This window comes from Ictalurus punctatus, chromosome 7 (assembly GCF_001660625.3).
Source record: "Ictalurus punctatus breed USDA103 chromosome 7, Coco_2.0, whole genome shotgun sequence".
NCBI classification, from domain to species: Eukaryota; Metazoa; Chordata; class Actinopteri; order Siluriformes; family Ictaluridae; genus Ictalurus; species Ictalurus punctatus.
In genome coordinates, this window is record NC_030422.2 from 18,788,037 (window position 1) to 18,815,763 (window position 27,727).

Here is a 27,727-nt window from a genome sequence, read left to right on the forward strand (position 1 = left end):
AATAAGCCGAGGTGTCGGTATGGTAGTGGTATCAGTCCTGCCAGTAGGATCCTGTGCCGTCTGTGATATTTTAGCAATAACATGAATCATGGGGCAGTCTTTATTTTTGTATGTAGAACATTAGTTTCAGTTGTCTGTCTGTCTGTTTTGTTCTTTTTTTTTTGTGCATATTGCACCTGCTCAGTTTCATATGTCATTAAAGGAATAAAACAACTTGCAATATTGGCATCAAAATCAAGAAATAAAAAAACCCAGAAATACTAATATTGTATTTTCTTTGCTTTATGAATGAGTCCTTTTTCTACCTGATTTGTACATTATTCAAAAAAGTGTTCATCTTCAACCAGATGTTACGTCTGATGAACTTCCCACAGTGGCACACGTTGCGGCTTATTCCACATCTGTTTAGATAGTTTTCAGCCTGGTAGTTACTCAGGATAACACACACACACACACACACACACACACACACACACACACACACACACACACACAAAAAAAAAAAGCTGTTATCCTCACCAGTGCACTGACTCATGGGTAATGTCACTGGTGCCTTGTCCGGGTGCCATCCTAATCCTTTACTCTTTACCTCCTCTCCACTAAGGCCATTAAAAGCCATATTTTGCTCCTTTTGATTACTGCAGTGCAAAGGAAAGTATTCCACACAAGCACATGGGCAGCACTAAGCGTTCCACAGACACCCAGAGACGTTTCCATTTAGCTGCCCAAACATTTTATTGGGTTGCTGTGTGTCCGTGTGCGTGCGTGCTTGTGTGTGTGTGTGTGTGTGTGTGTACACAAGAGCATCCAATTCAGAGCGCTTAAAAGCTTTACTTAATCCTTTGCCCTTCAGAAAGTAGCCATTTCACTTTCCAGCATCTACTGTTGATAGATCAGAGGAAAAAAAACCTCATACTGACAAATCGCAAGTTATACAATCCCCTCTGAAAGTATTGGAAAAGCGAAACTAATTCCGATTTTTTTCTTTCTTCCCCCACACCTACTGTAGATGCAAGTTTCAGGAAATGAAAGCTGAAATTCTGATCTGTCGTCCCTGCCTGATGTTCATCTTTCGAGCTCGAACCCAAATGCCTTCAGTTTGTAGCAAAGACGTAATAATTGGCCTTGCTGTTCCAATACTTTTGGAAAGGACTGTATATCGGGCTGTAAATTCGGTTTTCTCTCACTAAATGCAGCGAAGTTCTTCAAAAGAAAATGGACCTTTTTAATGCTACACTCAGGCTATTTTTAAAGGTGTGGACATGATCAAACTGTCCAGAGTCACGCAGTCTGTCCATCTGCTATGTCTTCTTGGCTTGGAAGAAATAAAAAATATGCGAATCTTAAAGCACGGTCCTTGTATTCAAACGCTCGGGCTGGATAAACATATCCGAGGCAGGCTTTACGTGTAATCGACCTTTTATTATATTCAGCGTTCAGTCAGCAGGAAGAACCATACATGAGCAATTCCACTGTGTTGAATGCATGAAGTAATGCGGCGTGTTTCAAACATACATTTAGTGAACAAAGAAAAGCGAACGTATTTCATTGAGAAACGCAAATCATACACAGTGCTACATTTTCCTCTGGGAGGAAAAGTCCCAGGTGTGAGTGACAGGCCTTGGCTTGATGCTTTTCGTGTTTTTCACAGGTGAGAAAAGTCTCATGAGGAGATAAGAAACGGCGGCAGATCAAATAAACGGTACAATCTGTACAAGTTGAAAGAACAGCCAGTATTTGGATAAAGAATCTCCCGTGTACCTTTGGGAGAGAAACACTCTGGATGCGGTGCTTTTACTGATGTACTCCATCGACACAGAACAAAGAGCGCCAGCAGTGAAATTGACTGAAGCTGTATTTACACATTTCTACATATTTGTGTGGCAATGACGATAGATTGTAGCTACGGAGGTATACAGGCTTGCCAGGATGAGTCCATATATTTACATATTCACAGATTTCTTGTTTTTTTCCCCCTCGATCTGAAAAATGGCCGTAAAGGAGTCATTTATATGTGGCTAATATCACGTACACAGAACTTCAAGCTGACTTCTGGGTATGTTTGTTTGGCATCATGCTGAAGGACTGCGCGCGGTTCGGCTCTGCTGGAGGTCTGTACGATGTCTGAAAGCATTAGCTGTGAGTTTTCTCTGAGCGTCTGGATAACCTCAGTCCCTTTCAGCCGGTGTGTGCCACAGAATGTAAAAACACAGCTAGTGGAGGAAAGTCTAAAGCTGCAATACGCACTCTTTACACCTGAACACGGATGAAATCATCTGTATTGTTTTTTTCTCTCTCTCTGAGTATGGCATGGAGTTACTTTATCAGACTTATCTAGTTTATTCATCCACTGGAGCTGAGGAAAGTATTATAACTTTCTCCACATAACATAACACAATAAGGTGCAATACTGCATCCTACTACACAGAGCATAAAACTGTACTGATGAACAGATAAACACACTCTCCCTCTCTCCCCATCTCCCTCTCTCTCTCTCTCTCACACACTCTCTCCCTCTCTCCCCATCTCTCTTGCTCTCTTTCATTCTCTCTCTCTCTCTCTCTCTCTCTCTCTCTCTCTCTCTCTCTCTCCCCGTCTGTATGATTGTAGATGGACCAGGAACTCCTGTGTTTCATTAAAGGCTCGTACACGAGTCAGTGGCCTAATGCAGACTAAAGCGACTCTCAAGCCATGCACAGTCATGCTCCATTTGATGTGTCTGTTTACTCACCAGTGACATGAATTTCGAATTTAAACACTTTTAACACGAGTCTCTGAATATTCTCACCCACCAGTGCATGCAGACTTAATGTCTCGTATATCAGTGAGCGGTTTCGTTTTCAGCTAATACTCCTAGGAAAAGTCCAGAGTTAGAAAACGAGCTGCCTGGATTGAGAGTAATACAAAGAAAGAGGCTCCTCTTCAGAAACATTATAAATAAGTAGGCAACTGTTTTTCCTCACGTACCAATTTTGCAAATCTTTGAAGGAAACATCACAGATGATCATGAAAGGAATCCAGCAGTCCGAAAGTTCTCCGAGTGAACCCACAAGCACAAACCTACTTCTTTTCACTCTGCTATGCTTGTGCTGACCCGCGGACGCTGCTGTACGTCAACCTGGTGAGCGTCCCGCTGGACTGCGTGTTCTCCTTCCCTCCTGCTCCAGCGCATCCCAGAGTTCCAAGTGCACCGCCTCCTCCTCCTCCACCGGCGCTGAGGCGCCCACTGCCCCGGCCCTCTCTATCCACGTGCCCTGTGCAGCAGGAGAAGGTGGCTAGCATGCCTTGACGAAAGCGCTTATTCATGAAGCAGTAGATGATGGGGTTGACGCATGCTGAGGTGTACGAGAGCAGGTGGATGAAGGAGATGGGGGCTCCAGAGAGCAGGCGGTCAGCCGAGCGCTTGTCAAATGCCCGCCAGGCGTTTGCCGCAAACACGGGTGTCCAGCAGAGGAAGAAGAGCACCACGATGACCAACAGCATGCGGATCACGCGCTTCTTTGCCATCAGGTTGGCTGTAGGGCTGTTGCTGTACACACGGTTCAGCTTGGGTTTGCTGCTGGAAGCAAGTAGTGTCGATTGCTGATTGGTGGATGCATCTGAGCGCTTCTTCTTGGAGGGTTGAAGATAGCAGCCGTCACACTCGCTGGGCTTCAGGCTTCCTGTGCTGCTCTGTCTCTCTGAGAAACATACAGGAGATGTACAAGAAACCCGCTAATATTGCAAATTATAAACAAGCCTATATTTTTGGCAGGTGAAAAAGTACAATGAAATCATTTGAAAAAAAAAATGCTTGGTTTTAGCTGATACTAGAAAAGAGATCAAAATCCTTTTCTGGAAAAAGCTACACTTTTATTTATAGATATACTGGGGGTTGGGGGTTGGGGGTTCGGGGGGCGGGGTGGATTGTTGGATTGTTTCTAAAAATATTTAAAACATCATTAAGTGAAATTTTGGTTAAATATTTCAAAATATACTTTAAATACAATTTTAGGCTCATTTAATTTCAGAAAAGCCAAAGACTTATTGTTTTTTTTAAAAAATAAATAAATAAATAAACCTACAGTACTGTGCAATAGTTTTAGGCACATGCAAAGAAATGCTGTAGAGCAAAGATGCCTTCAAACATAATGAAATGAAATGTTTCTACATAAAAAACAACAACAACAACAAAAAAAACCTAAAGAGCAGTGAGCAGTAGTAAATGAAACAAAGTCAATATTTGGTGCTACAAAAAAAATAAAAATGGTAGTCTCTGGTACAATTAGCAATAAAACCTGTCAACAATTAAATTTTTCACCCCCGGCTACGTAAAACTTCAATTTCTAGTTTCACACTGATGGCTAAAATAAAATGTGTATGTCTCTGTACAAAAATGACACTGCTAATGTTAAAGCAATGTGAATAGCATGCAGTATATCAAATGTAATGTTAAACTATATGTATTAAAGAAATGACACCTGCAGGTGTATGAAAATGTGTAGGATAGATTATATAGCTTATATACACTCACTGAGCAGTTTAATAGTAACCCTTGTAAGCCTACGCATTCTTGCAATTATCTAGTCAGCCATTCATGTGGCAGCAGTGCAGTGCATTAAATCACGCAGATACGGGCCAGCAGCTTCGGATAATGTTCACATCAACCATCAGAATGGGGGGAAATGTGATCTCAGTGATTTTGACTGTGGCATGATTGTTGATGCCAGATGGACTGTTTGAGTATTTCTAGAACTGATGATTTCCTGGAATTTCCACACACAGCAGTCTCTAGAGTTAACTCAGAATGGTGCATTAAAGCTGAAGCTGCAGTGGGCACAGACTCACCAAAACTGGACAGTTTAAGACTGGAAAAAACGTAGCTTGGTCTGATGAATCTCGATTATTTCTGAGGCACACAGATGGTAGGGTCAGAATTTGGCACCAACAGCATGAATCCATGGACCCAATCTGCCTTGTGTAAACAAGAACCCATCTTCTAATGGCTACTTCCAGCATGATAATGCACCAGGTCACATACAGTAGCAAGAGTCCCTTCAAATCAAACTGGTTTCATGATCATGACAATGAGCTCAGTCTTCTTCAGTGGTCTTCCCAGTCACCGGATCTGAATCCAGTAGAAGAACTTTGGGATGTGGTAGAGTCGGAGATCCACAGCATGAAAACGCACCTGAAAAATCTGCAGGAATTGTGTGATGCGATCATGTCAACATGGACCTGAATCTCACAGGAATGTTTCCAACATCTTGTGGAGTCTATGTCACGAAGAATTGAGGCTGTTTTGAGTGCAAAGGGCGGCCCTACACAGTATTAGTATAGTGTTCCTAATAAAGTGCTCAGTGAGTGTATACTATTATACATTATATACATTAAAATGACATATTAACATATACATAAAATGGGGGAAATGTGTAAAATATAGTACATATTCCGTGAGGATCAGTCAGAACATACTAGGAGTCCATTTTGCATTTATTTATTTATTTACTAATCTTTTATTTTCAAATTATTTTATCCTTATATATATTGTTTATAGTATAGTTTATAGTTTAATTTGACATCTGATATGTAAAAAAAAAAAAAAAAAAAAGGTGTGGGAAAAGTCTGTATAATAAAGACTTGTATATTAAGGGTGTATTAAAGAGATGTTTACCTTGGCTTGCCTTTCTGTTAGCCATTTCAAACTTGATTCCTCTGTACAGCTCGACAGAGATTAGCCCATATGCTGTCATCATCACAATTCCTGGCACCAGGATGAGGATCAATAACAGGAACACATACCTGAGAAAAAAGAAAGTTGCACAGCTTGGCGAATCAATACTTTCCAATACGCTTTCACTTTCTACAGGATAATGTTCCTAATGTTATATCTGCAACACAAAGAGTATACAAGCAGCATGATCCCTGCATAGAGGCTGCAGCTTCTGTAACTTCATATCAAGATCAACCCACAAGAACCTGCGCTATCAGCGCTGAAGTTGTCAGTAAATGTTACCATGACTGCTGGATGATGTCGCTGGGCCAGATGTGGCGGCACATGTTGCCCGTGCTGTTGTTGGTGCGGCGGTAGGGCACGAGCGTGCTGGAGATTGGGTACGGCACCATGAGCAGGAAGGAAAGCAGCCATGTGGCACTGATCACCTTGGCGGCGTGAGATTTGGTCTGCCATGTGCGTGACGTTAGTGGATTGCAGATGGCACTGTAGCGCTCCAGAGAGATGGCCACCAGGTTGAAGGTGGACACGCTTACTGAGATACCTGAGTGTGTTACAAATGTAAAGAAATGGCACCGTCATTTGAGCCTGCTTCATTTCAGATTCAATGAGTGAGCATGGGAATACTGAGGCATCTTAACCAGCATAGCTATCTCACTGCTAAATATATCAACACAAACAAAAAATGATATGCTGGTATGCTGCTCATGCACTTTGTGAACTTTAGCACCAAGAGAGTAAAGGCAAGAATACGATTTGAGAGGCTATATAGAGATATTGGGAAAGCTGGCTAAACAAAACATTTATAAATACAACAACAATGACTACGTTTACATGGACAGCAGGAATCTAATTATTGACCTTATTCTGAATAAGACAACATTGTGATTAAGGTGTTTACGTGAGTTGCTTTTCGAATACTCCTTTCATGTACCCGTTTTACATGTTATAGAACATAGATCGATTAATGGCACACGTCATCACGTTACTGCGCCACGCCGTCCGACATCCCTCCAGAATTTCACGTATCAACATACAGTTCGTCTTCGTTATGGTACCGTATACAGTTTTGGGTGTTTCATTTCTAATTTTACAGTCTTCGAGTGCAGTTAATTATTTATCCTGCTATACGTGTAAATAGACGACTGCTTGAAGCCGTGGACTGTGTCCCAAACCAAATACTTACCTACTATATATTAGAAGAAATACTTGTATCTTGCCTGCTATATAGTAGGTAAGTACGCAGTTTCGGATGCAGGCGTGCTCGCTTGTTTTTCGTAAAACGGTTGAGCGCTGCCGTGTGTGTACGTGTCCTGTCGCAGAATGCGGTGAAAAATCACACACGACGTTAATAGTGTGATTGAGGTGTTTACATGTCTGTAACTCATGCCAACAATGCAACTAAAATAGGAATACTCCACATGTCTTAATTTGATTTGTGTTTACTTCGAGTATGACTTTAATCAGATTAAGGTAATCAATGATCGCTGGTTACATGGTAGATTCTTAATCTGAGTATTGTCTTAATCGGGTTAATATCGGATTATTGTTGTCCATGTAAACATTCTGACTGATCAGATTTTACACTGAACATATTTAGACCAGAGTGTTTCACTGCAAGTTATAATAACCGTATGAGCTGATGTTAAAAGTATGCTGTACTCGGTATGTTAAGAGCCTCTGATGTTAGACATTACTTAGTTCAGGACTGGCCAGACTCTGATCTAACTTCTTGTTCTTATGAATGATCAAAAAAATGATCTGTTAACTCTCAGCCATGACAGACCCACATGGTTAAAACTGTCGCTGGTAAATCCAGGCTGCTTTATCATAAGCTAGCGTCCTACTTTAGGGTATTCTAACCATATAAAGCATGAGGATAGTTGTTATGTGAACGTATAGTTCACAAGTCTGTTCTGGCAAAACCGGAAGTGTGTTGCATTTCCAGTTCACCGATATATTCTCATGATCTTTATCAATAGATTCATGAACGGAACTGACCACACAGGTGCTGAGCAAGAACAGAATGTACTAAAGGACAATCATTTGTTATTACTTAGCTATGACCCCTGGAAATACCCTCGAACTCCACTTGCTAAGCCAGCACACATAATGACAGAGATATTTCATCATCTGTACAAAGGCCTCCTCAAGAAACTTTGTATACAGCAGATTTCCTCCTTCCACAGACTCTTCATCCACCTTTGATTCATACATCCTGTCAAACACCACTATTCCCAGAGCAACTGCTGTAACTCTACACTGCAGTTACTCCAAGGATACAGAATACTTTATTACACTTGTGTCCAATACATCCATAAGCGCTACTTACCCATGAAGTAGGTGGCCACTTTACAGATGCCGCTGCCGAAGACAAAGTTCTTCATCAGGTTGGGAATGAGGGTGAAGGGCATGCAGAACATACACAGCATCAGGTCACTGACTGCCAGAGAGAGCAGGAAGAGATTGGTGACGGTTCGCATGCGCCGATTCCTCACCAGGACTGCGATGATCAGGCTATTCCCCAGAACACTCAGCAGGAAGATCACACAGTAGAGAATGATCCGCACCGTCTGGTTTATATCTGTCATTCCAAACAGGGGAAAGGAAAATTATGAACTGTTGAAGAAATATGCATTTGTTTTCTATATCTACTACAGGTTTATGTTTATGTTTATTATGGTGCAGACGAGGCACAAGGTTTTCTCAGCCTCATCCCTCTACGTTTAAATACATACACTCTTTACGCAGGCATGTGAAAAAATTAAACAATGAAAATAAATAAATTATAAAAGCTTGTTTTAAATGAACACATGTAAAATCGGGTGGCCATATGCTAATGATACATTACTCATCACATATGTTTTGTTGTAGGGGATTACACATTTTATCCGCATGCAAAGAAAAGCATTTGCTCAAAGGCTCTTTCTTTCTTTCTTTTTTTTCTTTTTTTAGGCTTGTTTAAAAGAGTTTTTACTTGGAACCTTCACCAATGCTTGTAAAATCTGCTGGCCATATGGTACTGACACCACTACTCATCAAATATGTTTTCTTTTAAGGCATTATTAATCAAACGCACAGTTTATCATTTTTATCTGCACACCAAGAAACACATATGAACCCTGAAGGGCTCTTTCTACAGTTAAGGTTCTTAGCTTGCTTAATTGGTTCTACTTGAAACCCTCTCTGATTGAGAAAACTGTATAGAAACTTTATAAAAGCTGTATAGAAACCTGTAGAGAAACCTGTATAGAAACTTTTAGAGAAACCTGTATAGAAACTGCATGGAAACTGTAAAGAAACCTATTCAGAAACTGTATATAAACCTGTATAGAAACCTGTATAGAAACTGTATAGAAACTGTATGTAAGCTGTATATAAACCTGTATAGAAACTGTATGGAAACTGTATATAAACCTGTATAGAAACTGTACAGAAACCTGTATAGAAATTGTATATAAACCTGTATAGAATCTGTATATAAACCTATATAGAAACTGTATAGAAATAAACCTGTATAGAAACCTGTATAGAAACTGTATAGAAACTGTATGGAAACTGTATGGAAACTGTATATAAACCTGTATAGAAACCTGTATAGAAACTGTATGGAAACTGTATGGAAACTGTATATAAACCTGTATAGAAACCTGTATAGAAACCTGTATAGAAACTGTATAGAAACTGTATATAAACCTGTATAGAAACTGTACAGAAACCTGTATATAAACCGGTATAGAAACCTGTATAGAAACTGTATATAAACTGTATGGAAACTGTATAGAAACCTGTATAGAAACTGTATAGAAACTGTATGTAAGCTGTATATAAACCTGTATAGAAACTGTATGGAAACTGTATATAAACCTGTATAGAAACTGTACAGAAACCTGTATAGAAATTGTATATAAACCTGTATAGAATCTGTATATAAACCTGTATAGAAACTGTATAGAAATAAACCTGTATAGAAACCTGTATAGAAACTGTATAGAAACTGTATGGAAACTGTATATAAACCTATATAGAAACCTGTATAGAAACTGTATGGAAACTGTATAGAAACCTGTATAGAAACTGTATATAAACCTGTATAGAAACTGTATATAAACCTGTATAGAAACTCTGGAAACAAACCTGAGAATGCTTAAGGGTTCTAGATCATTTTTTAAGAGCGCAGGCTATTTAATAAATAAACAATGATTTCCATGCGTAGTATAAACACATAACTCGGCTGTTGAAAGCTTATTGCTCAGCAAGTAATATTTGGAACAACTGTTACATATTTTTTATTTTAGTTATCCATTTTATGAAAAGATTTATATTTGAATGATTCCATTGAGTCGCGTCAGCTGATTAACTTCTGCTTATATTTATATAGTTTTACACATACATTTATATCGATATCTATATCTATATATATTTACATATATAAAAAAAACCCCTAAGTTTTACAGTAGCTCGGGACCTGCGATTGCGCGCAATGGAGATTAGTGCGTAATTTTGGTGACGCGATCATTTCGCACATGGATGCGTAATTCTTTTCCATAGTTAGAAATAAGATTATGTCACACACAAGATTAAAATGATATTATAGCACAAAATTGACTCCTGAACAGTAAAGAACAGTAAAGAACGAGCTTTATTTGTACCTTTAGGCTCCGGCGTTAGCGCGTGTGTTCCCGGGTCGCTGGCGTTCTCGCACTCGGATATGTTCCTGAAGGCGAATTCACACAATATTTTATAAATATCCGTGCTGTTAATGAGCATGTCATGTATAGTGAATGTCTCCATGTTGTCTTGGGTTCTGGTCTGTCCAAATCTCGAAGGGGTAAAAACCCACAGTTTCCTTTTTCATCGACTGGAATACGGAAAACAGACTAACAGCGACTGCTGACGTGCCATAATTTCTACATCAGCAGCTATTCTGGGTCAGGGCATCGTTTATTTCTTAAAAAATAAATACAGCAAAAACATTTCTTACAAGCATAATAATAATAATAATAATAATAATAATAATAAAGAAAATGGTTTGATCGAGGATTAGCGAAGCAGGAAGGCTGTGTCCACAGGAGAGCGATGTGCGTGTGAAGGTGTAGGAGTATAGTGAAGTGAACGTGGTGGAGGTGAAGTGTTCAGCGGCATCTCCTCTCTTCAACAGCGCGCGCACGCGGGACACCACAGACCCCGCCTTATTGAAGAAATCCTCCCAGTCCTCTGTGCATGAAGCTCATCTACCTCGACTTTTACTGCCTCCAGTACAGACAGCAATTAATGTATCAATGAATGGCTACATCCAAACTCTAAATCTAAAAAAAAAAAATTTAAAAAAAAAAATTAAAAAAAAAAAAAAAAAGAAGAAGAAAAAATTTTAAAAAAGAAAGAAAAGAGGAATAAAATGTCATTCGTCTGAGCAGCTAGCAAAACCCCAAACCGGTAGACCATCATGAGCAACTGGTAAATGCTGGTAGAAAGGAAACAGTTTCTGAATTACCATGACCAGTGTTACAGAGCCTAAATAACAGCTTGGCATTTAGAAAATCTCAAACATTCTCAAACATTTGCTGATCAATTTCATTGAGTAATAAGTAAACTGGAAAATAACTGATCAAAGTTATCAAAAGTCTACCAGCTTGACCAGTTCACTCTGTGGGTTTGTTGTTGTTTTTTAAACAGCTACTGGTGGATCTGACTAAGCTGGATTTCACAGCAGGGATACTAAACCCCCCCCCCCCCCCCCCCCACACACACACACACACAAAAAGGTAAAATCTAATCTTTGCAGGGGTTTTTTTTTGTAGCTTGTCCATCTGGTTTACTACAGCATTTCAAAATACCCTCAGTAGCCACTATAGCAAAGAGGCCTAAACCTTACATTTGTATGTACTACAACTATTTATTTATTCATTATTATTATTATTATTATTATTATTATTATTATTATTGTTGTTGTTGTTGTTGTTGTTGTTGTTGTTGTTATTATTATTATTATTATTATTATTATTATTATTATTATATAGCTTTTGGACTGTAATTTCCACAAACAGTTTTGCACTCAAGTCTCCTTCAGTGAACATTTGATAACTGTAATGAATTTACTGGTAAATACATGAATTTGACCATGTACTGCACAGTTATAGAAGGGAATTATTTATAATTGCACTCTCCATTGTCACCCAGATGAGAATGGGCTCCCTGTTGAGTCTGGTTCCTCTCAAGGTTTCTTCCTCATATCATCTCAGGGAGTTTTTCCTCGCCACCGTCGCCTCTGGCTTGCACATTAGGGATAAATTTATACATTTAAAATTTATATCCTGAATTTATAGATTTCTGTAAAGCTGCTTTGGGACAATGTGCATTGTTAAAAGTGCTATACAAATAAAACTGAATTGAACTGAATTTATCAAGTAGCCTAAGCCTGCTATTTATTATTAGGCTTGTGCAAAGTCCACTTATCTTTTTCGTAAGAGTGTAAAGGTATACGTAGGTTCATTATATGATTACCGCACAGGCCATCAGCCTCCCTGTACCTTGTTCAACACCTTATATTATATGGGTTCTCAGCACAATATGACATGCTGGTGTGACTGCTGTTGAGGATTTTAAGCACTGTTAGTGTCTTAAGAATGGTCCAGCATTACCATTAGTGCTTGTATTATGGTGGTCCTTTATCATTGAGGGATGGGGTGGTGCGAGGCAGACAAACTGTGCATAGAAACAGATGGGGCTATGGGCAGAAACTGTATACTTAATTATATACAGTAAGTGACCAGCAGTGAGTAACTGGTAAAATGACAGATGGGTGTAAAACAAGGTGTGCACCTAATAAACCTGTAACAGAGTGTAGTCCATTATCATCTATTTTGATATACAACACTTCAGAAAAGGCATACTGAGATGGGTTAGTGCTGGGTTAGTGGCAGTGTCAGTGTTGCTAAACTCCTCCCTCTGAAAATCTCTAGAACCACCCTCAAAAGTCTCCAGTTTTCACAAAAAGTCACCAAATATGAAAACAAAGTACATACAGTTCTGCATATATGTATAATAAAAAAAAATCCCACTCATATAGCATATCTGTATATAGTAAAAAGTGAATGCGTGCTTACATTATCTAAAACAGTCCGAGAAGTTCTTCATTGGGATTATCAGTAGATCACAATGCCATTGTCATGGTATGAAATGTCTTTTGATTCGTCTATTAAAAGACTGAAGGGTCCTTCACCAAGGTCTGCGACAAGTTCACTGATAAAGTGGGGGGCAATCACATTTTTTAATAAAGGCAGAACATTTGGTCCTGTGCAATCTGATGGCGGCAGCATCTTTAAAATGTGCTCTGCATAAATCTGATGTGGTCAACACTGCTGATTGATCCATGTTCAGTGTAAAGTGCTAAGGGGCATTCAGTTTCCGCAACAGAGAGATTTCTAGGTGATGCAAATGAGTCCATATGCACCTGCCTCTGACCGGAAAAAGGCCTTGCATTTGTGATGTGCTTGGTGGTCAGTGAATGTTTATTTAGATCTGACTTCTTAGCATTAAGTATGACTTTGCAGTATTTGCAAAAAGCTTTTGATGCATTTCCCATAACAAGCTGAAGCCAGTCTTTAAATGCAGGTTCTTGCAACCAACCATTTTTGAAATGCTGCTCATATTTTTTTTCTCCGCCATCTTGATGCTAATGATGACAATAAATTTGCGAACGTGTGTGGCCAACCAGTGCGAGTGTTTAATTGCCCCAACTTATCGCATATATATATATATATATATATATATATATATATATATATATATATATACACATACATACGATTTAAACATAGTCAAAATAGCTCCTGTTGCAAAACATTAATAGAAGTTGCAGCAACAATGAGAAAGTTGCTAAAATTGGTGACAAAATCCCCAAATTGGCACCACTGCCCCTCCCCCACCCCGACATTTCTAATTCAATCGCATTTGAATGAATTACAGTCATAAAACCTGTTGAACTGTAAGTGTTCATCTAGGTGTCAGCTATGATGCACACCTTTTAGATTTTTGATATTTAATCAAATAAACTATCAAATAATATGTAAAATTTGCCATGTATTTCACTACTGAATGTGCTCATACACAACATATACCATAATTTAAAGTTCAATAGCATTTGAAGGGAATGACTTACAGCCACAAAACCAACAGTAAAGTGTTTATGTACGTGTCATCTATAACAAACCTCTTTTAGATTTTTGATAATTATTAAAACAAAATGTCAAATCATGTGTAAAATATTGGCATGTATTTCACTACTGAATGTGCTCATACACAACATATGCCATAATTTAATGCTCGCATTAAATTACACCATTAATTCCAATACTGGTCAGTTTGACCCCCTTTACACATTCGTGTGGGTTTTTTGGTTCATGCATTGTAGGGTTAAATATCAAAAATCTAAAAGGTGTGCATCATAGCTGACACCTACACGAAGACTTTACAGTTGGTTTTATGACTGTAAGTCATTCTCTCCAATGCTATTGAGCTTTAAATTATTGCATATGTTTTGAGTGTATCATATGTTATTATGCGTATGAGTCCATTCGGTAGTGAAATACATGGCAATTTTTACATTTACATAATTTGTAAATCTTGAACATCCAACATCAAGCCAACTTTACGCCAGTCTCAGTGCAGACTGTTTGAATTCACCTCAGGTGGAGGTGGAGGTTTTCACGCAGACAGACTAAGATTTATTTAAAGAAACAATGTTTGTATCAATATATTTATCCATAAAACCATTACTGTACACTAGAAAAAGCAAAAATGTGCGATAACAGTCCAGTTTACATGGCATTAAATGCCCCGCAATCAATTAGCTTTGGTTTACTTGTTTGTAATGCCCACTGGATCATAAGTTGGTTACGCAGATTTTTTTTTTTTTGATGTTTTAAACGTCTCCTTTGATCAAAATCTGACGTTTTCGTCTTAAATATATGACTTATTTGAGTCATTGACTTCAAAGTCTATATATAAACACCACTTTAGCAGCTCTAGCAATACATTTCTGAACACCTTCTTGTGTATAAATAAAGGAGATACCATGTTGACATATTTGTTTGTAATGTGGTATATTTGACATTTTCAAAGGGTAAAAATAACTCTGAAAATATTAACCCATTTCTGATAAATAATTAACCCAGCATTTTTCTAAATATGAAACCATCCTTTGGGTTGAAAAACAACCCATTTTAGTTTATCCCAAAATGCGTCATTTCCAATATTTACCCAGCTGTTAACAATCCCAATTTGGATTGTTTTTAACCTAGTGTAAGAATGTATTTAATATGGCTGTAGATTATACAGTTTTAGCCTTATATCCATTCCCAAGATACATTATCCAAATGTGCCTCTCTAAATGCCTGCAGTTTTCCCTATCTGTTTCCTAGCTGGTGCTGATGATTTGTGAAATCAGCCAGGAAAATTTTTTAATGCATGAGAATAAGTTGAAAATTACATTTCGTGTTGCAAAAGACTTAATCATAACAAACTATATAGATACCCTTTAAGCTAGCAGGAATATTAGTAAGCAGCTCTGTTATGAGAGCCTGGGCAGGAGAATGAGACGCAGATAATTGACAGGTGGAAAAATGGAACAAAAATGCTTCCAGCTTGTAAGTGCCAAGCCATAATACATTACAGAAATTATTCCAGGAAGAGTATTTTTTAAAGAAGAAGACACAATTAACAAATGAAAGTGCAGATTTGTGTTTTACCTTTGAGCCAGTTACAGTATTACCTAATTATTTTAGTGGTTAAGTAATATACTTTCATTATAAATATTTAGATTAACGACTCTGCATACAAAGAGTGGAAAATCATTGTGTAACTGTTTTCACACAAGGTTGAAATGATTTTATGTTTACTCAATAAACACGTGTTGGTTAAATCTATGCCAAATATGTCAAAATTAGTATAAATTATAAAACAGATTAAAAGGCTGATCATTGCAAAAATGCATGCAGTGTTTGTTACCCATTTCCTAATAGGCGGCTCTAATGATATGAAATGAAATTGTATGAGGCAATTTGAAAATGAGCTTGAAATCCAATTGGATCCCTTGACAGACAAATCTTTTAATTAGACAGTTTCCACCCTTTATGCTTCCAGTATTATTGTAACATTATTAGCTCTTAGATAGTCTATGAAACATGATCGTTTTAATATCGTGTTGAAAAAATAATCAATAAATCAATGTTTTCCTGGTCTCAACTAAGCATACAAAATCCTGAATACTTAAATAAAAAGCTTTTTTAGGCTAGAATAGCCTGGTTTCTGAAGAATCACTTAAAAAAGGCTAAAACAGAGGGTCAGAATGTTTTAGCCTAAATCTTGTTTGAGGCTGCATAGATGGGTAGTTAAGTGTCACGTATTTTGATTTAGAGGCAGATGCAATTGCAGAATTTCAGTGAAATATTTAATAACTTAGCAAACAAAATACCACACAAGACTTATATCAAACAAGGCAGAGAGTAACATGATACACGAGATCTGTGTAAATAACACAAGACAACAGTGCAGTGCTGAACCAGACTATATATACACAGCAGTGTTAATGAGCTAAATGTGAAACAGGTGAAAGAGACACGTGACATGGAGCAGTGGCTGATGGGAAACATACTTCTAGTCCTTTTCAGATATTACATGACATTAAGGTTCAGACAATGATTCAGACATCTGATGTTAATTCAACGCCCTACAATAAATAATATCTACAAAGCAGAGGCACCACTCACTAGAAGAGGACTAGAAGGTACTAGAAGAGGCACATCTGTCATTTGTCTATAAAAAACATAAAAACATACACACTAACTATAATATATATATATATATATATATATATATATATATATATATATATATATATATATATATATATATATATATATATATATATATATATATATAGATTGATTGATTGCTATGGAGCCAGGGTCACAAAGTGAGATAAACAAAGTCAGAAGATAACACTAATTCTAAAATATGTTTTAAAAATCAAAGACATGTTCATGTTCTGCGATAGGCTGTTTGTCACTGTCTGTTTCACTAAACATTTTCCCAGCAAGCCTTATTTACTTTATGTGAAGGATATAATTTGAGGAATGTCCCTGTAATGGATTCAGAATACAAAATATGTGCATATGTCACTTAAAATTTTGAACCGTTAGCGTTACAGACTCAACACGCCTTTATTAAGCAGTAGTGAGCACCAAAGCGAGGTTAATACTTTATTATTCATAGGAGATCTCCTTTAGGAGAAATGTCCCACCCCCCAGCTGAATTGACTGCCCTTTCAACTGATTCAGGCCTGTATGTTATTGCCTTAAGTGCTGGGTCACCTCCCCAGTAGTCTGAAAAGTCAAATGCTAGCTCACCCCCGCTGCTCCGGCGGCCCTGATACAAAGAAGGTTTTGAAATATTTAAAAAAGGATAAGTTTAATACAAGTTAGTGTAACCAGCTTGAGACTGAACAGATTGATCTGACTGAATAAAAACACAATTAGTGTCATAATTTAAATAAGTGCCAGTGACATTTTGGCATGGACTCAGATCTCAGTATTCTGTTAAATATACTAGCAGGAATGAACTTGTCAGTGACAGTGACAGAAAAGTTCTTTAAAAACACGTCATTAATCCGATTCCAGCTAATAAGTGTCATTTGTTTTCTTTCTGTCATCTAGATCCTGCCACAGCTCCAGTGCACTCACTTCATACTTCATACCTCTTTCACACCTCTCTCTTGTTGGTCAGAGTATTTTTTTGTCATTTCTGACACTTGCATGTGCTTTAAACTACTGGATGGAACTAGAGACTGTAGCTCATCTTGAACACATTTGTGTTAATTGTCCTCTAGTCCTTCATTAGATATTTTTTGGACTGGTTCTCAACTCCTAAGTGACATGATAGTCCAGTATTGCTGCTATATATTTCTGCAAGTCCTCATTTGTGGTTCCAGTTAGGCATTGCAAAAATTTTTTAAATAATTTTCGTCATTGCATGTCTGAATCGTTGAATCTCAGGCAACGATTACATTTTACAAGGTTTCTTTGCTGATTGCCTGCATTGTACTTCTCAATGAGAAGCATAGAATTATATATAAGACAACAAATGTGGTTAGTTAAAATCCATACTAATAGCATGTGAACATTAAGGATATTGTAATTATTCACTTACAATTAAAAATATATATATATATATTTTTTTTTTACTATTTTTTTTTTGGGTAACACTTTCAAAGTGACCCTGTAAGTCAATATCATAATATAATTGAAAATAATGAAAAACATATAAATAAAAAACCCCCCAACAATTTTCTTCTTTCCATGAGCTTCAGGATATTTGGATTATATAACTTCCTGTTAAACATTTGACTTATGGAAAATTCCAATTATTCGTAGGGGTAAATGCGTTCCAGTACCAGGATTGAAAGCTGTGGGATATTTTTCATAAATTATAATGGATGACACATGGAAAAGAATGTTTCAGTAATGAGATGTTAAATGGATTCACACACTAATGTAAAAAACAATAAACATTTTAAATAGGTTAATATCTTCTTATAGCCTATTTCAAGGTGAAGTGAAGTTATAGTAGGCTGTTTTCTAAGGGTTGTTAACAGGTTTTTTTTTTTTATTAATGTTTATTAAAGTTATTTATCTCAAACCTGTACATAGGTTGTTGTTGTCTTTTACGTTTACTTTATATATATATTTGTATATGTAATAGCAGTGGGACACAAATGGCACCTCAATCATGGAATCACCGCTGTACATTCACATCAGTCCCACATCAACAGTGCCAACATCACTAATATGTCAGTGCTGGTGCTGAGAATGATGCACTCAAATAATATCTGGTTAGTGGTAATCAGATTGTAGTTATAAATGGGGTACAGCAGGGCATAAGAACAGATGGGCTACAGTCAGTAATTGTATATCTACACTATGTCTCTACAGTATATACGTTGTAGACTTATCTGATAAAATGGCCAATGAGTGCAGCTACAAGGTGGATTATAACATGCCCACAGAGTGTACATCCAGAAGAGGTTCCCTTATGAGTCTAGTTTCTGTCATGGTTTGTTCCTCGTGTTGTCTCAGGGAGTTTTTCCTTGCCACTATCACCTTTGGCTTGCTCATTAGTGGGCTAAACCGAACTATACTTCCAGATTTGTATAAAACTTTTTCGTGACAATAGTGTAAATCTTGTAGTTGAAGTGGCACAGTATAACAGTAGAAAAGTGGAGAGGTGTGTGAAATAATGCCAGGTCTGTGATTTTCACTTTAGTAGTTCCAGGGGTAGAAAACATGACCTGTGATTACAAACGTTATTATATTTATCACCGAGTTACAATAGTTGTTTTAATAGTCACTTGAGTTGAATGGGTTTAATCCAAACCTCAGTAACTCAAAAATAATTAGCCTATAAATATTGCCAACTTGTACTTACTGTGCTCTGTTGGGGAATGCTCAGGAATAGAAATCTCCATGGCTCCAATAAATAGACAAAAATATGATTGTACAATTAAATAACGTTCATAAAATAAATCTGTACTGACTGCGGTTTATTTTACAGGGTTGAGAACGATGATTAGGCGAATACAGACAAGCCTACAAAGTAATATTGATAATATTTCTAATAAATATTATTTATCATTTTTAACTCATTTCACAGAAATGATGTATCAGTATGAACAGGCTTATTCATCCATCCATCCATTTTCTATACCACTTATCCTACAGCATCTCAGGGAACCTGGAGCCTATCCCAGGGAGCATGGGGTACAAGGTGGGTTACAATCCATCACAGGGCTCAATCACATACACATTCACACACCCATTCATACACTACGGACACTTTGGACACGCCAATCAGCCTACCATGCATGTCTTTGGAATGGGGGAGGAAACCGGAGTACCCGGAGGAAACTCCCGCAGCACTGGGAGAACATGCAAACTCCACACACACAGCAGCGGGAATCGAACCCCCAACCCTGGAGGTGTGAGGCGAACATTCTAACCACTACGAACAGGCTTATTATTATTATTATTATTGATGTAATTAATGAGCTACATTCTGAATGATACGAGTGTGTATATGAAAGACGCTGGAGGTAGGAACCATGTTTCAGTGTCCTTGTTTCCCCTCGCGTGCGCTCGTCAGTTGCTAAGATACGGCGCTTCACATCTTTAGATGCTGCACTATTGAATGACGCTAAACTAATCACTGACGTTTCTGACGATTAATATGTATTAAGATGGACGAAGGAACAGAGATATCTGTCACCATCGCTCAAGTTGTCCAGCGGCTCAGAGGAACTCATTTACACTCTCAGCTGGAGAAACAAGCCAGAGTGAGTAGGCTAGCCTAGCCTGACTGACCGCTGTGTGCTACTACCTACATCACTCCAGTGTTTATTGCTAGCTAGCTGTCAGCAGTCGTACAACAGATAGACCTATTCACTGAAATATGCCTCCTTTTTATTTATGACAGGAATGTTTACACAGGCCGGAGATAAAGCTAGAAACCTTAAAAGAAGACGTCCGGAATTTCCTAAGAGGCTCAGGTACGCCGGATTCATCATCCGGGTTCTGCAGAGACACTCTCTACAAGAATGATGGAGAGACGCTGAGGTTTCTCCTCCCTGCGTTATCTAAAGAATTACTTTATGAAGCTAATCCTTTTTCACTCTCTGTGTTAGGTTGGGAGAGGAAGTTGCAAAATGCAGTGTATAGAGAATTGCACATGTAAGTTGAAATCTATCTAAAAAAAAGAAAGAAAAGAAAAGAATTATTAGTTACACCACACACTGTCAGAAATAAAGTAAACAAACTGAACCTTTATTTGTTGCTAGGGTGGAACCATCATAGCTATATGATAGCTTTACATACCATAGTATGTGTCGTGTATCTAGGTAAGATGCATGTAGTGTAGGTTTTATTCATTTTCCCTCATGAAGGACACACATTTAAGATACAAAAGTTGTACCCTTAATGGTACCCCAGCATCAAAAAGGAATTAACAGTCGAACTCTATCCCACAGAATTAGCATCCTCACCCGAGATAACGCATCAGGCTGGATGGAGACGAGAAGATCACACCTTACATTGCTTCCCTCTTCCTCTCTCCTCACACCCTTCTCTCTCTCTCTGTGTTGAGATCACCTTAAACACACCTTAGGTCGATATGCATTACATAACATGATTCATGTGAATAAGATGTTGACCGTAAATGATTTGTATCATTCAAAAGGTCTCAGTGCACCTGGAAATATGGTCTCATCAAAACCCTGGTGCAGGTGCACTCCCTGTCCTGCACATTTGACTTTTTTATTACACGCACTTGAACACAGGAAGAGCTGATTAGTTGAATGAGACACACTTTATGGCCAAAAGTTAATGAACATCTGATCGGCACACCTATATGTGGTTCATCCCTAAACTGTTACCACAAATTTGGAAGCACACAATTGTTTAACATAACTGTGTATGCTGTAGTATTAAGATTTCACTTCACTGCAACTAAGAGGCCCAAACCTGTTTCAGCATGTGCACAAAGTGAGGTCCATGAAGTCATGGTTTACCAAACTGGAAGAACGCGAGCGAGTGTCCTGCACAGAGCCCTGACCTCAACCCCACTGAACACCTTTGGGACGAACTGCAACACCGACTGCACCTCCTCCATGTCCTCCATGTCCTCCATGTCCATCATCAGTACCTAACTTCACTAATGCTCTTGTGTGACAATGGGCAAATATCCACGGCCATACTCCAAAATCTAGTCGAAAGCCTTCCCAGAAAAGTGGAGGTTATTATAACAGCAACGGTGGGCTAAATCTGGAATGGGATGTTCAACAACCCCTTATGGGTGTGATGGTCAGATGTCCACAAACATTTGGTCATATAATATATGTTTAGTTTCTTCTTCTTGATACACCTCAATGTCAAGAAACTGTCAATCACATGCCTTTATGTAAACGATTTAACTGAAGGCAACTCATTGGACCAGAGACTAACTACGGGGCTAGAGGCGTTAGTTTAGAAAGGGGAGAGTTTACCGATTTAAAGGTTTTATTTTCTTTTTCTCTCTGGTCTGATTAGTGAACTGGCAACATGGCATGTGTAAAAGAGGCTGTATCTATGTGGTGCTAGTCAGAGGTGGTAACTTAAACAAAGCATAACCACTATGAATTGATATCTTATCTATTGTGATAAACTAACCACTAATGCTTAACCATTAAAAGGTGAGTGCTGTCTCCATCCAGCCATGTTAGTCGATAACAGGATATTTATACAAACTTTTGCACTTGACTACAAAGGGGTTCCTAGCTGCAGTCCTGCATTTTCTCGCCTTCTCTGATTCAGCAAATTACCTTATTATGTCTTCATGTGTAGTATCATGAAGTATAAAATAAAAAGGGTAGTGGCTTTCTGGAACTGGAGCTGTGAACCCCTTATATATAATGTATAATATGGTTCATTTCCTAACGTTATTAACAGCCAGAATCATGTCTTATCTAGCCAAAGTGTGTAGTGTTCATGATTTTTAGAAGATAGGATAGTTGTTCTTGGAAAATTTGGATTTTCCTAGAAACACATACAATATAAAAATGTTGAGTGTTCTCCTTCTGTAGCTTATTTATGGCTGTTTATACTCCTGGACTGTCACTGAGGGTTTAAGTATGACAGATGACAAGTTTTTTCGTCGGCGCACACGGCAAAGGAGCTTTTTTAAAACAGGGTCACACCTTTTACATATTTTTATCATCCATCTATAAAACACCTAATGTGCAGTATTATTATTAAACTAATTGTAATTTGATTTCTGTTTAATTACAGTACGTTGCAGGAAATGCCAGTTGCCTGCTAACTATCAAAATGTGGATGATTTTTAGAGGACTAAACTTTGAGTTTTTGTATAGTGACTACACTGTGCCCAAAAGTTTGTGGACACCTGACCATTACACCCACATGTGGTTCTTCCTCAAACTGTTTCCACATTGTTGGAAGCACACAATTGTCTAGAATATCTTTGTATGCTATAGAATTAAGATTTCCCTTCACTGGAACTAAGGGGCCAAAACATGTTCTAGCATGACGATGCCCATGTACACAAAGCGAGCTCCAAGAAGACATGGTTTGCTAAGGCTGGTGTGGAAGAACTCAAATGTCCTGTACACACCTCTCTAACACTTTTATGGCTGAATGGGCAAATCCCCAGAGCCACGTTCCAAATCTAGTGGAAAGAGAGAAGAGTGGAGGTTATTATAACAGCATAACTCCATATAGCTGGTACTGACTGTGGAGAAGATTGAATGCCAATCGTGAAAAGCAATCACACCAGTGGAATAACATGAAACCCAAATAGTATTGCTTTTCATTTGTGTCATGTGGACAACATGCTACACTGAAAAGCATTGATCTTACAATGCAAAACAATCAGCAGGGTATTGCTTTTAAGAATTTAAAAGCTGAATTTGTGTGAATGCATTTCCCATTGTATTGCATTTCAATTGCAGTAATGATACCCTGGAATGCAATCATTGATGATCACATCTCTAAGCAGTACTCGGGTGCGTGTTGCTGCCTATATAAAAGAAAGCCCTTTATAATTTCTTTGATGGCGGTGCTGTTGAATTCTCGAATCTGATTGCTCAGGTGATGATTGATTTTCTATAGCAGCATGGCTCTGGCAATGGTGTTGGCTGTAAGGCAAATCAGTTTGATAATTATTTTATAATTATATTATATGTACTCATTCTAATACACTATGGAAAGTAAGTGGACACCTGGCCATCACACCCATATTTGGGTCTTCCCCAAACTGTTATTACAAAGTTAGAAGCACACATTTGTATAGAATGTCTTTGTGCTCTGTACAATTTCAATTTCCTTTCCCTGGAACTAAGAGGGCCAAACCTGTTCCAGCATGACAGTGCCCCAGTGCACAAAGCAAGGTCCATGAAGACATGGTTTTCTCTTGTGTTACTGCACAAATGTTGTTGAAAATTGGCTAGAATTACATTCATTCATTCATCTTCAGTTCCCAGGGTTGTGGTGGATTCAGAGTCTATCCCAGGAACATGGGCACAACTGGGAATATGCATGCAACGAATAGGACATCAGTCCATCACAGGATTGTGATTCCAGTACAATTATGCTTAAAAAATATGTTTACAGTAAACGAAATAAAAACTGAATCTTTAGAATATCTTCATAAAAAGTTTTAGTATAATAGTTTTAAAACCCTTTTGATCCATATTTAGGTGTGTGTGTGTGTGTGTGTGTGTGTGTGTGTGTGTTGATTGGGTGTGCGTGTGTGTCTGGGTGCAGTCAGAAAGGGAATGTGTGTATTCTCTTATTAACTGTACTTGTTCTTTAGGATATCTTTCTCAATTTACATGCTCATTTTCTTGTGGCTCTACGGTGTTTGTCTCCACTCTTTACCCCAGTGAAACATAAATAGCTGTGAATCTAGCAGCTGGTTTGTTTATTCCCTGACAGGTGGTAAGTTAAGCTTAATAAATCTAATGGTGTGACCACCCACAAGTCTCCCAAAATCACATACTTATCCTACAGTATTTCCCTACCACTCATCTGGAAATAAACACACAGGCTTAGAGATTTCACATATAGTTAACAGGAAAATATTGATGGTTCCTATGTAGCTGTGGTTCTATAAATGTGTAGAGGAACTTCTTGCTGGTTCTTGGACCTAGGGAAATTTCCCAGTTAGCTTGTTTTCTTCCTGAGTAGTAACAGCAGCCCTCACCCCAAGACAGTGACCTCAGGCTGATAGACTATAACATGTCCCTATGCCAGATTGTACTCTGTATTGCAACCACCAGGCTTCTCCTCAAGAATCAACTTGATTGTATTATTTTATAGAATTTAAAAAGCAGCACATATTGACTTGCAAGGCCATGTTGGAGAAGTCATTCCATACATATACAGTACAATAGCATGACAGGAGTCAGGAGTATCAGAGATTAATACCTGATCAGTTTGATTGCACTTAAGTTTAATATGTGGGACATATACAGTGGATATAAAAAGTCTACACACCCCTGTTAAAATTGCAAGTTTTTGTGATGTAAAAAAAAAAAAAAAAGGAAACCAAGAAAACTCCTGTCAGATCTTTATTCACCTTTAATGTGATATAGCAACCAACAAAATACAAGTGGAAAAACAAATATATATATATTTTGGGGAAAAAAAGAAAAAGGTTTTGTTTTTTAAAAAAAAAAAAAAAGTTTGTACACCACTTAACAAAAGCACCTTTTGCTTGTAATACAGCACTCTTTTTCTTTTTGGGTAAGATTCTGTGAACTTAGCACATTTTGATTTGGTCATTTTTATTCCACACTTTCTTGCAAAAATGTTCCATATCTATCATATTTCGAGGGGATCTCCTATGCACTGCCCTCATCAAGTCATTCCGCAGATATTTGATAGAACTTAGATTTGGGCTCTTACTGGGCCATTCCAAAATTGATCATCTTCTTCTGAAGACATTTCTTTGTTGACTTGGATTTGTATTTTGGGTTACTAGGTAGAATTTTTTTTTATCTTCAGCTGTCTAAGAAAGACCTGCAGGTTTTGTGCCAAAATAAATTGGAATTTGGAACTATCCATGATTCCCTCTATCCCCATTCCCAGCTGAAGAGAAGCAGCCCCATTGAATGATGCTGCCATCACCATGCTTCACTGTGTCTTTAGTGTTGTTTTTGCCCCAAACATATCTTTTAGAATTATGCCCAAAAAGTTCTACCTTGGTCTCATGAGACCATGACACATTTTGCCACATGGTTTGGCAAAAAGGTAGGCAGGCTGGGATGTTTTTTTTTGTGTGTGAAGGATCACAGATCTAGTCACCCTACTACATAGCCCAAATGTGAAGAATATGAGAGATTGTTGTCACATGCAGGGAATGACCAGTAGTTACCAGATATTTCTGCAGCTCCTTTAATGTTGCTGTAGGTCCCTTGGCAGCCTCTCTAAGATTTTATTGATGTCACTGTGGTGCCCCACTTTCTGTTTCTTGATGATGGCCTTCACGGTGTTCCATGGTACAATCTAATGTTTTGGAAATGCGTTTGTACCCCTCTTCTGATTGACACCTTTCAACAATGAGGTTCCGGACATGTTTTCTAAGCTTTTTGAGGACCATGGCTTCAGCAGTTGGATGAAACCAAGAAGATCCTACAGAAACAGCTGATCTTTATTTGGGGTTAATCACTTCATTGATGACCGTGTACTATAATTACTTTTGAACATGAGTTTGAAAGTGATTTGGTTAATTCTGAGCACAGTCACATACTGTCACTGTAAGGGTGGCACCAAGATATTGGAACCTGGAAAGAACTGCTCTCTGAGGAAAAAGAGCTCTTGCAGGAATTAACAGTCGAACTCTGTCCCACAGAATTAGCATCCTCACCCGAGATAAAGCATCACGCTGGGTGGAGATGAGAAGATCACACCTTATATTGCTTCCCTCTTCCTCTCTGTTCACACCCTTCTCTCTCTCTCTGTGTTAAGATCACCTTAAACACACCCTAGGTCTATATGCATTACATAACATGTTGAATGTGAATAAGATGTTGACTATAAATGATTTGTATCATTCAAAAGGTCTCAGTGCATCTGGAAATATGGTCTCATTCCCTCAGCAGCAGTTCAAATCACTATTAAGATCTGGAGAAAGTTACCTCCTGTATGTAAATAAGGTGCATCCTTCAGACATCCAATCAATCCAAAATGCCAACAGGCCCAAATTCCAATTCTAACCACAAACAACACCATTTGGTTGACCTACAGAGTATCTGGTTATTTAGGGAGAACTGGCCAAAGATTCAGGGAATCTAGACAGATCTTCTGCCCAATTGCTGTGTGTAGTTTTTCTCTAGCAGGTATGCGAGTTTTGACTTTCTTAATGTTGTATTATTAAGTTTTGAATTTGATTGGTAATGTTGAGTAATACTGAATGTAATTCTTCCTTCTTATTATTATTAGTATTATTGGATTTGGATTTTTCATACCTGGTTAAATAAATTATTATACTTGATTATATTCTGATGTATTCTGAAATTATTGGCTCTAGTAGATTACGTTAAGTCCTTGTTACCGCAGATCTGTGACCAGGTTAGTACAGGCTAAAATCCAGGTTTAGGTGGAGCATTGGGGCACGCCAACTGAGATTTTAGAGTCCAGGCTAACAACTTGGTTTTAGTTAAGTATACTTAGAGTGTACAGGCTTGATAGGGAATTTCCATTTAGGACAACATGAAGTTAATTGACCAACCTAAACAGGGTGAAATCTCTGGTTATTGTAATATTTTTCTAATTAAGTGTACATAGGAAACAATGGCATGATTATATAAAGCTATTTTTAACGTAGGTAATGGTCTATCTCTTTAAATTTTAGTGATCATGATCTCTGAGTAGAAATAATGTTACTATAATTAAATGTTACTATCTAAGGGGACAAAACAAAGCACTTTTTAGATAAAAGGGCAAGCATGGGCGGCCGTCTTAATAGTATTAGTCAATTACCTCTGTCTAATGACCAAGACTGGCGAGTTTGTGACCGTGAGATCCACGTACACTGCCCACGCAAGACTCTGAGCGACATGGAATCCGAATGAACGAGCACAATCTAAAGTATAGAATAAACCACAATTAATCAAATGTACCAGATCAAAAGTATTTACAAATCCGTGATCTACAAATAACTAGGAAATAAATACAACATTGAGGTTTTTGGAATTGGAGTCAGATTTAATATAAGAGAGAGTCAAACAGAATTGGAGTAACAAATGTAATCATCTAAATGTATCCACATCGCTTCAAAAAGACAAACACGCAGGAATCCTTCTACCACGTCAGTGGATCCTGTCGTTGCACTAGTGAGTGGATAAAGATGTTTTTTTCTTTTTCTTTCTTTCTTTTTCCCTGAAATGTTTCTGTTTGTTTTTCACCCAAA

At 37.9% G+C, this 27,727-nt stretch overlaps 2 protein-coding genes across 2 annotated transcripts in view; one reads left to right on the forward strand and one right to left on the reverse strand.

Annotated features, from left to right (window-relative positions):
- Positions 1-2,261: 2,261 nt before the first annotated feature.
- cckar (cholecystokinin A receptor) lies at positions 2,262-11,386 on the reverse strand. The gene is made up of 5 exons (XM_017472375.3): positions 10,366-11,386; positions 8,046-8,297; positions 5,996-6,257; positions 5,654-5,781; positions 2,262-3,680 (listed from the first exon to the last, which is right to left on the reverse strand). Exons 1-5 carry the CDS (start codon positions 10,505-10,507, stop codon positions 3,079-3,081), a joined length of 1,386 nt encoding a protein of 461 aa, XP_017327864.1. The 5' UTR covers positions 10,508-11,386; the 3' UTR covers positions 2,262-3,078.
- Positions 11,387-19,897: 8,511 nt separating this feature from the next.
- The window catches only part of tbc1d19 (TBC1 domain family, member 19), a 33,982-nt gene continuing 26,152 nt past the window's right edge, over positions 19,898-27,727 (forward strand). Inside the window, exons 1-3 of the mRNA XM_017472266.3 lie at positions 19,898-20,099; positions 20,240-20,312; positions 20,448-20,493. Coding sequence (XP_017327755.1) covers positions 20,004-20,099; positions 20,240-20,312; positions 20,448-20,493 — 215 coding nt within the window. The 5' untranslated portion in view covers positions 19,898-20,003. The remainder of the gene's footprint in view (positions 20,100-20,239; positions 20,313-20,447; positions 20,494-27,727) is intronic.